Below are 15983 nucleotides of genomic sequence, written 5' to 3'. Positions count from 1 at the left end.
CAATGATCCGTATCAAACTGCTTCACCGTTTCAATCGCGAGACGTTCGAAGAAAGCATGCTCGCGGAGATTGAAATGGATGGCGTTTATATACGAGAATTTCAGTTCAATCGATTATCAAGATTAATTAATTTTATTCAAATAAAATTGAGGAAGTTCTCGGAAGTCGATTCTCTCCGTGTTATACAGAGCAATCTTCCATCCATTTTTCTCTTACTTACTTTAATGAAAAGATATACATTTATGAAATAAAGGTGATACTAACCTTCGACAATGAAGGAGGGTCATCATCACCACAGCGCCGATACCGGCTGATACTAAAGATACTATCACTAGAGTCAGCACCCATCCAAGTTCCCCAGGAGCTTCTGTAAAAAATCAGAAATTATAGATTTAATATCATAAATAAAGTAAGGATATTTATTTTCAGGAAACTGATAAAATATGTATAATTACTTAAATCTGAATTTTGTAGTTAATTTAAAATAAATTATTTGTATATTTATATGAAATATATATTTTATGAATATATAAATAATTTATTTAAAATTAAATACAACGAAAATAAACAAGGGGAGAAACTAAGAAAATATTAAGAGTAAAAAAATCACAGAATCTCTATATATCTATGTTTCAACGGTAATGAATACAGATATGTAAATCTTTTCGCCGAAATTATGACATTAAAAAAAGACAGCTTTTTGCCGTTTTGTTTTTTAATTTCATCATATTATCGTAATTTCTTCAGGCGGGTCTTGGCCGAGTATATATGTATATGAACAGCATGAGTATCGTATAAATCGGTTCTCGAGATCTTCGCGCGAGCGCCCCGTAATTGGCTCACAGTCTCATCCGGCGCGTCCCGTTTCCGCGCAGCGGGACACCCGCAGGTTTATTAGGCGTCCTTCGCTATTATTCCTGCCGCACACCTACCGAAAGCACTCTTCGTCCTTTACCTATCTCACTTATCCCATTGAAATCGTTTCATCGCGGGGCTGCGCAGCGGCAGCTATCTCGCGCACCGCTCTTAACGAGACCTTAGATTATCGTTCGTGCGAACGTAATTAAGAGAATCGCATTGCAGGTTTATAGCGAGGGAATGACGGCGGCAAGCGAGTGTATGACGGAGGCGATGAAGGTGGTAGATTCTTTTGTCGGTGGATCAATCGGAAGCTCGTTTCCTGAATGTAATCGGCCTTTGAATTGATTTATAGTTGATCGCTGATAATTTTCCGTGGCCCTGCCACGCTTGAAGCTTGAAGTACTCATGCGTTTGCTGAATGATTCTCGACCAGTTCTCTGTTCAGCTGTTTGCATAGCCGTTTTCGCTGGAACGCGAGCTTCGAGCAAAATAATGGCGCGCCACCGAGCGGTTTTCTCCCTTCGTTTCGCGCTCATTAGTCGGGTTTCGTCGCGTTATCGTCAAATATCTTAAGCTCGCACAGAATATTCCTGATCGGTTCTTATTCGAAGTCTTAATCGCGATGACTCTTCTCTCGGATCGGCGCGAGTTTAAAATGGAAATTGGCAACGGACGAAAAAGATGCTCTTCATCTGCGATTACATTCGCTCTTTGCTCGCAGCAGCGACATTAATCGCACGCAGTTTTCGAATTCCGCCAAGCAGCGCTTTTATTTGAGAACCTTTCTAAGTATGCTTGTTCGGAGAGGTAGATTCATTACTCCCTTGTCACGCGGCACTCTTCGTGCCGTCGGTCTACCTACGCATACGTGGGTTTATATGTACTTCAAGTTGTCGACACTGCAATCGCTCAGAGTCTGGTTAGAGAGCTTGGAAAAGGGACATCAAAGGGAAAGGAAGTTGTCCAAGGGTGAAGAAGCCGCCCGTGATCGAGAACTGGTACTCGACTCTGCATACGAATGCACTGTTAATGTTGTTTCTTCATCATTGTAAAGCAATCCAGGTAGCGATAAAGTCTACAGGACTGGTCGGTGACTTTTCGACATCTACATCTAATAGTTTTTAGCCTCCATATACGTAACTAAATGTAAACAAGAAAGTGTTAAGGAAAGAGGATATGTCTCTTGCTTTGCGTAATTCATACTTTGTCAAAAAAGATAAATTTCTGAACGAAAATTTATTTTATATATTATGCTAAACTGTAATCGAGTATTTAAAAAATTAAAATCGAGTATTTAAAAATTAAATTAATGTTCTGAAATTATTTACTTTCAAAGGTCTTCAAGAACAAACGGTTAATTCTTTAACATTCTCTAAGAAATGATTAAAAAGGAGATATTTTTCTTTTTATAATGGTACATAATTTAAAAAAATTAATAGATATTCTCTTGCATAAAAAAAAATCGTAGGAAGAATGGAATAGAAAAAGGGAAGGGGGCGCGTTTAACACGTCGACATATAACTTTAAATTAAAGACAAGTTGCGTGGATATGACCGGAAAGTTGAAGCGAAAGAGAGAAGAGAGAGGAAAAGACCCGTCTATCAGCGTCACGTTCCTGACATGAACATAACAGCGTGCACGCTGTGCTTGATAACGCTTACAAGAGAGTTATCAATCATCTTGCACTGAGATTGACCACCTAGACCAATGCGTGTTAATGTCGGTCAGCGTGCGCGAGTTTCCTGTTACAGTTATCTCGGTAAATTGTTTTGATCTTTGCACAAGCAGAGCTAGTTAGGTAGTCTCTTCAACCTGCATGTCAGAGTTAATAACCTTTTGCGGGTCTTCTCTGTCTCATTAACAACTAAAATTTAGTTACGTAAAGAAACTATATTTACTATATTGCCATGTTCTTACTTTCTGATTTGAGCTACTATATTTTGTCAAATATATTTATTTATAGGAAAATTGTTTTATAATGCTGGTCCCCTAATATCTTAAAAATTAAAATACAACTTTAGCATATATTTTCTTTTATCATTTTACATTAAGTAATCATAATTATAATAATTAAAAGCTATATATATAATTACTTCTTGTTTTAATATTTCTATAATGCTGTATAACAGCCTTCCAAAAATATTAATAAGTATTCTAAATATTTTCTTTTTTCACGTCTTAATTTCTGCAATTTTGTTGAAAAGAATAACGTCATGATTAAAGAAAAAATTATACATTTTTATATAATTTTGATAATTTTTTAAATTTATCATACTTTGTAGTAGACAGCGGGACCGAAACATAATTGAACTATTGTACATATTGGCACTTTATTTTTGTAACCAATAATTACTGCTTAATTAAATTTTCGATTTGGAAAGAATGTGAATATTGGTAAATTTAGAATTATATCGTCATCAATGATATAAACAAAATTGTAACTTTATATCAACATCTGTATCAAGTTCGATCAATTTTAGAGAGCTTCGTCATACGTACATATATAGAGCCCAGTTGTCCTCGCGTAAAAATAATATATAATATCTATATCTGTAACAATGTGTGCTCTTTTTTATGCGAGGTCGTTTTGCTCGCTACGGAAACGCGTATATGTATTCAAACATAATAACAAAAGCAGTCATTGGATCCGTGTCGCGATACTTTCTCGACAATAATGTACGGCAAGCTTGCGTGCGAAATCGACAAGCCTCGCTGATCGGCAAATTCAATGTTATTCCACCATTACGGATACTGTAACTGGTCCTCGTATATCGTTTTTAAAGTTTCTCGACGAGATTTCGTCGATAACCATTTTTTCTTCTGCTGGATATTTTTTTAGATTTCGTCGATAGTCGTACGCCTATATCATACGGCGATGTATTCGGCCTCGGCGATCACGTTGTATGTATATATTCTCGTATGTATTCGTCTCGCGCGAATCCTCTTTTTACTGGTCTCGCCGTCGAAAGATCGTTCCACGATCCATTTCGACAGGTGGTCCAGAACCCGCCTCGTATTTCAGGGGATTCCGGACTCCAATTACGGGTCCGCGCGAATAACCGGGCACTCCTTCTCTCTTGCTCTCCCTTCGGCTTTCTCGCGATCCGGGCCGGGATCTAATTTTCGATCCGTGGGGGGTCAATACGTGGGATGCCAAACCGCGGCACGTCGAATACTACACACACTCGTTTTTACACGTGTTCGCTGCCACCGCCAAAGTTCGTGCGACAGTTAGTCCCTATATTTCGGCGTAAATTATGGCATGATCTTGTTTTACATGGTTTTTATATCGATTCGGCAAAATTGGAGTATGGTTTGGGTCGCGGCGACATCGCAATTATTAAAAATTGATTGCATGATTTATATATGATTTATGAATATTCGTGTTTGTTCGTTCGTCGCAGCTCATTACATCGTTTGATTTGCTCGCCTTGTGGTCATTCTGGTTCGTATTCGTTTAACATTTATTATTACGACGTTTTGTGATTTCTGGTTCCACTTCATCGAGGAAAGATTCGGATACAGGTGTGTGTAGCTTATTTCCAGTTTGGACTTTGTAAAAGAACTTATGTGTTCAATCAAGTAGGATGGCACTTTGTGCGATCATTATGCAAATTAGCAATTACTTGTTCGTAGGCAACGCACGAAGATTGCCGGTTTTGGGCGGCGTGGCTCGTTTAAGAGACTCTCGATCGATGAGCCGAGCGTGTGACATGCATGAGTACGAGATATTTTACTCTAATTATGTATCATGTTCCCGAGTTGTTATATCTTGTAAGAGTTGCGATCGCGATGAACACGTCGATGTGACAATGTATAAAATTCTTTATGTATCAAACATCTTCATGCATCAACAAGAAAATTAACGCGACTTTTAATATAAAAAATATAATACTGATAAAAAATAATCTAAGATATTTATATGAAATCAGGGTACATTAGAAATATTTTATAGTTATATAAAATTGTTCTCTATCAAAATATTATATAAATCAACTTTTGACTAGTCATTATAGTATATCAAAAACACGCATAAACGATTGTCTGCTTATCGATGCATCGCTCTTAATAAAATTAAATAGAATTTGATTTTAAGTGTTATTTGTCTAATACGAAGATAGTATGACATTTATATGAAATTCGCAAGTAAAATTCCTATTGATATTGTATTTAAATGAGAATGGAACATAAAGGTTTTTTGCTACTATTTTTTAAATTAAACGATCAATCGAAAATCTCAGACTTTTCAATCAATTATTGTTGACAATCGGTCGACAACGAAACAACATCACAATCTGCATTTATTTAAAATATGAATATAAAAACTGGACAGACAACGAATATTTGACATGGTCAATTTGAATAGCAAGCAAAAATGCTCTTTCAGTCTCTCTGCGTCTTGAAATTATGCCGCGGGTCAAATGTATAATTACAGCGAGTTGTCATTACCTTTGCTCAAGGACTTCCTCTGTCCTTGTGCGTTTCGCGACTTAAACGACTTTTGACTGCGTCAAGGTAATTAGAAATTTACTTTAATTACATTCTTTCTACGATAAATATGGATCTCTCGAGTCAACCGAAAAATTGCGTCTAATAATATGCCAATATTTGTTTCGGATACTATTAATGTCTTCCGGCAACATAAGTTTGGGGAATTATTGCGTGTATTTTCTTCGGTCTATAATAAACATGGGACATAAATCGCAAGCAAGTTGTAAAATACAAAAAAATCCGTATAAAACTGCTATCATAATGCGTTATTTTTTTATTTAGAAATATTAGAAAATTGTTTTCTCGGATCGTCGACTAATATTGTCAATATTCAATTATGGTAATTTTTAATTAAATGATGAGAAACTCGATATAATTAAGAAACCAGTACCTAGTTATTGAATTAATAGCCAGAACATTATTTGGATAAATTAGATACAACTGCTTGATCAATATTCTCGATTAGATTCGACCACTGGCTAATTTTCAATAATGTATGATTATTTCAATGGATTAGATTTCATAATCAAAGACAAAATAAAAATCGGGAAAATTTCTTACATTCCTTATATTGCTTTTGCTTAATTGAAACAAAAAATTCATATTTCTTATTTGAACTTATCGTCTATTTTAATCAATTTATTATTAGATCACTTTTCCAATATGCAATCAAAGTTATCGTTTTATTCCGCGTGTACAATTTTATTACTGTTATTCATCGACGCATTTATATTGTCATTACATCATTTATATTGTCTGTCATGAGATTGCACGCGTTTCTTGTCTCGCAAAAGCAGGTTCGACGGTTGTTATTGGGAAATTGGTGAAATAATTAAGCGCTCGCACAACTGTAGTGTTACAGTATGTTTCGCGTCCACAATTTACCGGATTTCGGCCGATTTAGCTAATTACGGAAGGTTGATTTTATGTTACGTAAACATAGAAACGTAAAATAAAAATATATACGTTGCTCATTAATCATCATTAAAGAACGATTCGGCGCGGCAACGGGGCTCGCGGGAGGTTTCGCGTTTTCGAAGACGGACACGCGTGTGAAAATGACATTGTGATGAGCTATGTATCTTATCTTTCTTATGTAATGAAGGAACTTACTAAAAACTGCGATCCAATGCTTGTATGTGTGTATAATGGATTTTATTGAACTTTCTCTCATTTTTATTTGAGAATATTCATCATTCATTATAATACTAGATTTTAATTTTTACATAACTATTCGAGAATGCATCGAGAATGCATATTTAAGCTGCTAATGACTATCATTAAGCTCTATCTCCTTTATTATCCAAAAATGAATTTAAATTATTTCTTTTTATATGAGAAATCCGTGTAGATAAATGAAGACATATTCGACGAATTTCGATAACATATTTCATTTTATTAATGTATTAGAACAACACAAGCGCGTGTTACGCGCGCGCTTTCTTTGATTTTACATTAAAAAGAATATTTTTAAAAAATAATATAAAGTTGGTCTAAACTCGATTAACATTTTTCACAGAAATCAGCTGATTAAAGCGTTAATTTCCTAATTAAATTTTAAAATAATAATATGGTAAAAAATTAAAATAGTAATATGTTGTAAATAATATGTTATATATTCTTCATTAATATTTTTTGACAGAAATCAGCTGATAACTGTCAAAAATATTATAACATATTATTTAAAATATTATTATTTTAATTTTTATATCATATTATTTTAAAAATTAATTAGCAAATTAACGCTGTAATCAGCTGATTTCTGTCAAAAAATATTAATGCTAATTAAATTTTAAAATAATAATATGTTATAAAAATTAAAACAGTAATATTTTATTTTATTTTATTTGTTACAGATAGCATTGCTGATAACCCGGGAGTGCCGTGTAAAGTGTCGGGCGATCGTAATTATTCGTGTTTTCGCGAGTGTCGTGAGTGCTACCAAGAGAGGAGGAGGAGGCCCGGGGAGGCATCAGGCGACAGCGAGGCAACTGTGAGGTATGTAAAATACCTAAAAACATTTTTTTTTAATTACATTGAGATATTCGATCATTTCCACACACAAAATTATACATATATAAGTCACACCCACACTCACACATGCACATAATATATATATGTAATATAAAAAATTTATAACTGTAAAATTTCTGTTACGAATTTTGTAACATCTCTAATAATTACTTTTTTGCTTGAAAACTTTACTCAACTGATAATATCTAAAATAATATTTAAAAGTTATAGTTTTTCAATTTACTCTATATATAGACTCTATATATAGACATCACGTAGGCAATATAAACGTCAAATTTTTAGTAGACAATGTAGACATTGCATTAATTATCTTTTGAAGAAGTAAAGGTGGAAATGATCATAATCTAGACGTATCGAATAAGACATTCACAAGTCTGTGGTTAACCATGAAACCGCAAATATCAATATCGCGTTTCCTGGTATTCACAGAACGGTATCGTCGATAAATACATCGTTAATAATAATAATAATTTATCCGCATTTATATGCACATCAAAACGCATTAGAAATCTTCCTTGCCAGAATAGCATGTATGTACAGAATGTTTCATAATCCCTTTCATATATTTATAGATTCTTTGACTGATTAGAGTCGATTTAGTGAAGATTTTTAAAAATCGTATCCTGTCTTTTTTTCACAATTCCTAAACATTCAATTCTAAGAGTATATTCTTTTAGTTAATACGTAAATTATAATTCCGTTTAAGTAAAAATAATATATTTGAAATCGGATGAATAATAGCATTTTGCTGTCCTTGTTCTTAAAACTTAATTTACATGCAAATTATCTGGAGTCTTTTTAATTACTTATAACTTATGTCTTAATATTTCTGGCAAAGAAGACAACTTCAAATTAATCGTTGAATTCGCAAATAGATGCATCAGAACAAATTGCTTAAAACTCGAGATATTGTATATGTCAAACGATTACATCGTGATAATAATTGAGCCGTCGTCCTTCACCGTTGCCGTCGACGTCATCGCAATTTTAATCGGTCTCTCACTTTGGGCTTCGTGGGTGAAACACTTGGTCAGTCTTGGCCTGGTTTCATACATGCGGGTCTTATCTGCTGACTTTGCTATCTCGTGATTCTTTCTGTCGACTTTTGTTTCTGCCATTTCTTACATCCGCTATTTGTTACTCCTTAATGCTTCATCAAGCTGCACTTAATCGCACTCTTTATATTTATCTGCGAATGACTTGAAAGAACTTGAAATGACTGTCATAAACTTAATAAAAATCGCATAAGGTTGTGTCCACGAAATTTATGCTAGCGAAAGACACTTCTTATTTCAATAGAAAAATGTATTCTAAATATAGTACACATACAACTATAATTCGTGCAAATTCTCACGCACAGTGTTAATAAGTCGAAGATAATTTTAAAGAAATTAAACCATTGAGAATGTATCGTATGCAGCGTATATTTTATACATAATTCCTGTTGTAATTAAACATAAAATAAATAAAATAAATAAAATAAAATAAAATAAAATAAAATAAAATAAATAAAATAAAATAAAATAAATAAAATAAAAAAAAACATAAAATAAAACATGTACAACTTTTTTAAAGTAATGCATACTTTTTAAAATTAATTATCTATATACTATATGACGTGATCTTAATTAATTTTTAAAAATTCATACATTAATTTAAAAAATATCTGTATACGGAGAAAGAGAATGAGAGCGCATTCTCATTACTTTAAGGTCATTAATCAGATTATTCTTGTCTTCAGTATATTAAAATTAGCGTTGACTCACAAGTTATACGAATTAATGACGCTGAACTTATTAATTGCTCAAAAGATTTTAATAAATAAAATATACTGGGAAATAATTTAGATAGATAGAGCGCGAATAGATAGAGCACTATAGTGGTATCTGTCGCGATCCTCTGCACCAGCGAGAATACTTTTTCATCGTTATAACGTTCGCTCATCCCATGTACGGTGATACTAAATCTCACGTGGTTATTCGAGAAATTAGTTGGTCGGACGCTCGTAAATAAAACCCGCGTGACTAAAGATTTTAAAAGCGTCGTTTGGAAGGTTGTCTTGTCTACCTGATGACTCAATATACCTGTGTGACTTTGTAGGATTCATTATATATACGTCTCTTTCCACATTCGCTCGCTACCGGCTGAAATAGACATATAAAGTAAAGCTGATAAGAGACATCTTTAAATGCACTTAAATGCAGTAAGGTCATTATATTGATCTAACAGCATGATTATCTTTTTTACTGCTTCGTCGCTACTAATTTGCGAGAAAGAGAGGAGGGCTTACATCTATATAAATATAAAATAAATCTATAGATATATAATATATTTTAAAAAATTCACAATTTTGTTCTATCAACAACGCGGCACTGTGAATAAATGAATGAAATCGTAATAATTTCGTAAGAGTGAAAAAACAGTAACGAGCGAGGTTTCAGGGGCTCGATTCTTGAATTCATTCGCAAGAGAAACGTATGCGCAAATTCGGCTCTTACAGAAAAGTTGCAAGTTGATTGGCTAAAAGCCATGCGTACTTTTCTGTAAGAGCCGAATTTGCGTATACGTTTCTCTTGCGAATGAATTCAAGAATCGAGTCCCAGACGCGGTGAATTTAACCGAACCACAAATCATTTTTATTTGACCTTTACGAGCTTTTGAGAGGTCGGTTACAAGTATGAGAACGTTGGAAGGATTAAGAACAGACGTTTCTCCGCATAGATTGCATAGAACTAACGGACGCGTGCGTACTCGAATGTCAAAAGATATTTAATTTCAGTGTTTACAATTAGATCATAAGTATCACTATGTAAACAGATCGTATTTCAAACTAACAAACATCTCATCAATATTTATTCTTCTATCTCTATCATCATCAAACTTCCTTCATGTACTTTTCGCATAGCGGTAGTTCGTTATAAATTACCATAAATATTGCTCATTTATTAATGCATTTATATTAATATATATATACACACATATATATACACACACATATATATATATATATATATATATATATATATATGTATATATTTATTTATTACATTGAAATTAATATATATTGAAATAAATATATTGAAATTAAATATATATGAAATTGAATATAATATATATATTGAAATTGTATATATATTGAAATTAATATACAAGTTTTAAATTAATTATTTTGCTCATTGATATAATATCTATATTTTTTTTGTTGGAATAATGTTTGATAAATTGATAAATAATCTATTTTAATGCTAGTTTTTGATCATGCAATCTTTTCTAGAATTGTCATATTAATCTTTTAAACAAGATTCTTCTACATTTTTTGATATTTCCAAAAATATTTTATATTTCTCGATAACTTTATCATTGTCATAGACTATAATCTCTTACGGCGATAGGGACGAAAAATCGATTACAGCTTTGAACATACATCGTGCGTGCTAGGTCTCTTCCGGACACGTCGTAATTCACGCTGCAAGACTTTCACCGCTAATCCGTTGACTTTCAAACTCTCATGTAAAGGATATATTGGACCTTAATAATGGCGCGTAAATCATTTCATCCCGCTACCCGGAATGCGCGATTTACATACACGTTGCCCGATTATTTTTAATTATAATATATATAAATGTTCCCGATATCTCTCTAATTTAGTTATCGACAGTAACGAACTAATATGGAATAAAAAAGGAGTACCGTGGTAGATGAGCCAGTGTGAAAAATCACGCGTTCATGTCTATTCACATCCTACGTCGCGTTAACTAATCGACATCAGGCTTAATATGCATAACAAAATGTGCCAGCAAATTATATGTCGCATGTTTCAAAAATGTTGTTCGCAGATCGGTATTACATCCGTACGCATTCTCGCGACCAAGAAGATTCGCACGTGGTTGTGTGATGACATTTCAAATTAAGAGAACCGCTGAATTATTCATTCGGCCGCGGCCTAACGATGTGCGAAATATAAGCAATCCCGGGCGTGTTACGTCACTCTAATCCGTCGTCAATGTCTACCAGGGCTAACGAAAGAGGAGAGAGACACGTTATTATTATGTCGTCATTCATCCAGCCGAATGCGACGAACGGTATAGAGCTTGATAGGATTTAATATGCCGAGTCCTTTCTTACGCATTCGACCCTTCTTAGTCGTTATCTGCGACCTATCGAGATAAAGTTGTACAAGTTCGGATCCATGAATCGTGATCGAAAATGCGTGTAAGGTGTACGTAGCGTGTCTCGGATCGGTACTCCGGGAGACAGCGAGGGCTGAGAATAAAGAATAGTCGAGAACAGATCCATCACCAGGTGAACGATCGACCGGGCGAGTTATCCATCATCCCATCTAGGTTCAGCAGCCGCCGATACTCCTCCACATCCATCTCTCTCTCTCTCTCTCTCTCTCTCTCTCTCTCTCTCTCTCTCTCTCTCTCTCTCCGTTCGTCTGTCCGGTAAAGGTGTGGCCGGCGAGACAGACGGGCTGACAGTCAGACAGTCGGTTGTCTTTCCACGTGTATACGTGTGCGCTTCATCTCGAATTTTCTTTTTTTTTTCTTTTTTTTTCTTTCTCTTTTTCTTTTTCTATCTCGTTCGACGTGCACGGTAAAAAGACCTCATAGACGCCGCAGCGGCTTCCTGAAAGCATTTAATTGCCGGCCTGGCACGCGATCAAATATCAATTATCAACACTTTACGGAGCCGCTCTCGTCTCACGAAGCGAGAGTTCTTAAGTTCATCTTCGTCATCGGATCGCGCGGATTAAATCGTTCTTATTTAAGCGAAACGGCCGAACTCGCCGAGTTGATTGATCATCAATGTTCTCTCATTTTCGAATCATTAGTTGTGCATTTTTCTTAATGGTTCGCTTTCAGATAATATTGTTCGTTTAATCCAATGGTATACCATCAAATAAATCGCGTCATGTTAGATAATAGTTTTACGACTATCTAGCCTCGAAGAAAATAATTATTACATAACGAGTTTCTTTTATAGACATTAAAATTTAATCAATCTCTTCAAAACTTTTTTTACGCTAGTGAAAGATTATATTCTGAAAAGACAAAATTATATCGTAGAGTACGTTCTGTAAATTTAATATAATTTAATTCATGAGAAAAATTATATGGCTACAATTACATCTATTTAGGTTTAAACAAAAAGTAATCCGGTAATTACATAGAGAATTACAATGATAGGAATGATAGGAATGATACAGATAGATAGATAGAGATAGATACGCGGAAGAGATTTTCAGGTACGTTAGATTTCTCAAAGATCGATAATGACGCGTTTATCCGGACAATCTCGTCAGTTTGACATTGTTCTTTGTGCGTGGTGAACGTCGCATTTAACCGCGAGGTTATCGAACGCGGCATTCAGAGATTGCATCGGTCAATCTCAGATCTGAAATCTGCCTTTCGAGGTGAGTGTGATCGCGCCTTGATTGGCAGCTTTCCGAAGACATCGATGCCGCCGCAACGGACGAGCCGAAGCACTTCCCCGGAGGCGTAAAACGGTACCAAATACGCCGCACGATGCAATCCATAGTCATGATGATTATATAATATCAGAAACAATGATAGTAATTGCGATAGGAGCAAAAGTACTACATCGATAATTACATAATTATGTAAGACATCTCAATAAATCGAGATAAATATCTACTTAGTTTTTCAACAAATGTCAGATGTGTTTAATGTTGTATTATTCGAAGCAGTTATATATAAACGTACTAATTTGTTACTTCTTGTTCAATCCCGTATTAAAAATATTTTATAAAGTTCCTAATCAGAAACAGCATTAGTAATTGCATTATGAAAATATTTTTAGTGAGAAATTATATTATATATATATATATTTGAGACCTTTCCAATATCTTTAAAATATCTTTCATGTTATATTTACAAAACAATAAACGCAGTAATATTTTTTATTTTTATAAATAATTTATATGATTTAAATAATAAATAATCTTTAAAGAAAAAATAATACAAATATAATATATTCTAAATATCATAAAAATTAAAAAAGGCCGATTTAATATCAGAAACATATAAAGTTAATTCAATATTTCTTCAATATGCAAAATGTAAATATGTAAATTATGCAATTGATAATTTGTCGTGTATCATGTAATGTCTAATCTTGTGAGCGGAATTTTTGGCATATTAATGCCATTCGCGTGCATTAATAAGTAAGAAATTTCCTTTGGAGAACCAGTCAGAGCTATTCCCAGTGGCTGTTCGTGAGAAATACTCTATGCTTACACAGACAGAGCTTAGTTAACGGAATCGTTCGCTCGTTCACTCCAACATCAACCCTGAACTCGAGAAACCCGCTCGAAGGCACTTGGTACACGTCAACGTCAAGTTTGTACCTACGTCGGGTAAAAGTGTAAGAATAGAATCGAATGGATAGGTTCTTCTGCCGGCTTGTTGTGCGCAACGTTGTCGAGAAAGAGCAGAACACAGAAAGATAGAGAGCGAGAAGGAGAGAAGAGTACTTCTTCGCGAGTTGTATGGTTCCGTCCGTCTTTAAAAACCTTTAAGAGGCACGCGCGTTATCGTTAATAGCGTACGAGAAGAGGTCTATGAGGAAAACAAAGACGCTATTGTCGCGTTTATGAAACTTGACGTTATAGTCAGTTCGCGGTATAATCGATGAGTCGTAATTTGATGACTCTATTTCTTAAAGTCAATAGTCCAAGCCATATGCGTCATCTCTCAACTTTATCTGTAGAGTCACTGTTATGAATATATATATTTGAGATGCGACAATAAAAACAAATTAACAAAAATTATTATTAATAAAAAATGAGATATTATAAAATATGTACGAATATTTTTATATAATATCTGATAAATATTGTACATTTTGTACATGAGTTTTTTTTCACGGAATCTTAAATTGTTTGAAAAGAAATTATGACAGCGCTCACCAAATCCAGTTTGAGTAAAATTGGAAAGAATTTAATTATCAGATGAAGAACCAAAGGAAGTGCACAAGATCTCTATCTCTCTGTCTCTTTCTGTTTCTTTCTCTTGATTTCTACTTCTGGGTGGTTCGCATAAAATTCCTTGAAAACATTCCTTGAACGCGCAGGAGGTCGATGGCTTTCGCCGCAATCGGGGTGGGAAAAGTTGGTCTCTGCGGGTTACCGCTGGGTTCGTCGAATCTCTTGATTCACGTCGATTGCTGCGGATACGGCGGTGTATGTACCTACGGTATCTAACGTTAGAGATACGTGACGGCTGTTAACATCTTCTTTCGTTCTCTCTCGACCGTACTCCTACGTGAAACAAAATAAACGAGGACAATAAATAACAGCCGCTTCTGGAGAGTCCGATCGCGCCTCTTACAAGTATCCCTAAACGAATGTAGTCCCATCGGTAGATGGAACGCGGATATTTCCGGTACCGCGTCGCATTTAGTGTCGTCAAGATAAGATGACTATGTTCGGCATAGTTTAGTAAGTGCCGCAGATAAAAAAGTCTCGTCGGAGCGACTCCGGTGCGTTACGTTGTTTTCACGTAATCACCCAAGTAGTAATCTTAATTATGTCGAAATGTCCCTGGAAACTGCGTGGTACGAACGTATCAATAGTCGAGCTTGCTCAGTCTAGAAAAAAGGTTTTCGATAGAAATTTAGACACACACCGGAGATACACGGTATCAAAGCGTTAGAACGAGGGAACGGCTTTTAACAGCATTCTTGAATAAAAATAAAAGCATTTTTCTGCGCGTCTCCTTGTTATCTTATAAGCTTACAATTAAAGAATTTGAATGAAAGATTAATTCTAATGTCTTTTGCACTTCATACCAGAATTAATATAATAAATATAATTAAATTAATATGACAACTTTTTTTTTAAATATTATATAAAATATATACTTTTGTATATATATATATATATATATATATATATATATACCTATATATGTGTGCGTGTGTATGTATACATTTTATCGTTGCAATGTGCTACTCGCGGAGTGCCGAAAAGAGGTTGCGACAACGGACTTAATAACGCGAATCGTGTAATCACACGATGTAATCAAGCGGCCTGTGAAATATCTCAAGCTAAATGAAATGTCATAAACTCGACTCGCGGCTTTAATGAAAACGTTGGCGCACCAACCTAACCACGAGACTCACTAATTACCTGGCGATCGTCGGGATTAAGCTGCGGCACGTAGATTACGACAGCTTCCTAGTCGTGATTAATACGCGTCATTATAAAGTAAACTTCGGCGCGTAATCTTCGAGTAATTTGTACGGGGAGGCTGCCAAAGAGATAACACATAGGGGACACGATAATTAACTCTGTACCAATCATCGTTAGCGGCGCATTCGATCGCTATTGCGGCGAAATCGTGCGCTACGAACGCGCGCGTGGGCAATCGAGATGCAATGCACTATCTTCGATAATAAATGTACCATTATCCAATTTACCGTTTTCTATAATTCATGTATGCCGACGAGCATATAGTGCGCGCTGCATCCGCTTCATGTTAAGATTGATGATTTGCCTATCTGTGCCGGCGATCTTTATTTACATATAATTAACTCGTGGCTCTCTTTGAAACCGAATTAATTATCCACTAAAA

The 15983-nt window shown here is 34.8% G+C and overlaps 2 protein-coding genes across 3 annotated transcripts in view; one reads left to right on the top strand and one right to left on the bottom strand.

The window, feature by feature from the left end:
* LOC145945963 (uncharacterized) overlaps positions 1-15983 on the top strand; it is a 150443-nt gene that overhangs the window by 18650 nt on the left and 115810 nt on the right. Inside the window, exon 7 of the mRNA XM_083055283.1 lies at positions 7209-7350. Coding sequence (XP_082911409.1) covers positions 7209-7350 — 142 coding nt within the window. The remainder of the gene's footprint in view (positions 1-7208; positions 7351-15983) is intronic.
* The window catches only part of LOC145945925 (uncharacterized), a 67863-nt gene that overhangs the window by 7672 nt on the left and 44208 nt on the right, over positions 1-15983 (bottom strand). For both annotated transcript variants that reach the window (XM_083055204.1, XM_083055214.1), the window contains exon 3: positions 265-367. In XM_083055204.1, coding sequence (XP_082911330.1) covers positions 265-367 — 103 coding nt within the window. The remainder of the gene's footprint in view (positions 1-264; positions 368-15983) is intronic.

The sequence above is a fragment of the Prenolepis imparis genome, unplaced genomic scaffold, assembly GCF_030444845.1.
Source record: "Prenolepis imparis isolate NDT839.2.m4 unplaced genomic scaffold, iyPreImpa1.0 SCAF_2, whole genome shotgun sequence".
Classification (NCBI taxonomy): Eukaryota; Metazoa; Arthropoda; class Insecta; order Hymenoptera; family Formicidae; genus Prenolepis; species Prenolepis imparis.
Note: the sequence above shows the minus strand (reverse complement) of the source record. Positions and strands in the feature narration are given on the sequence as shown.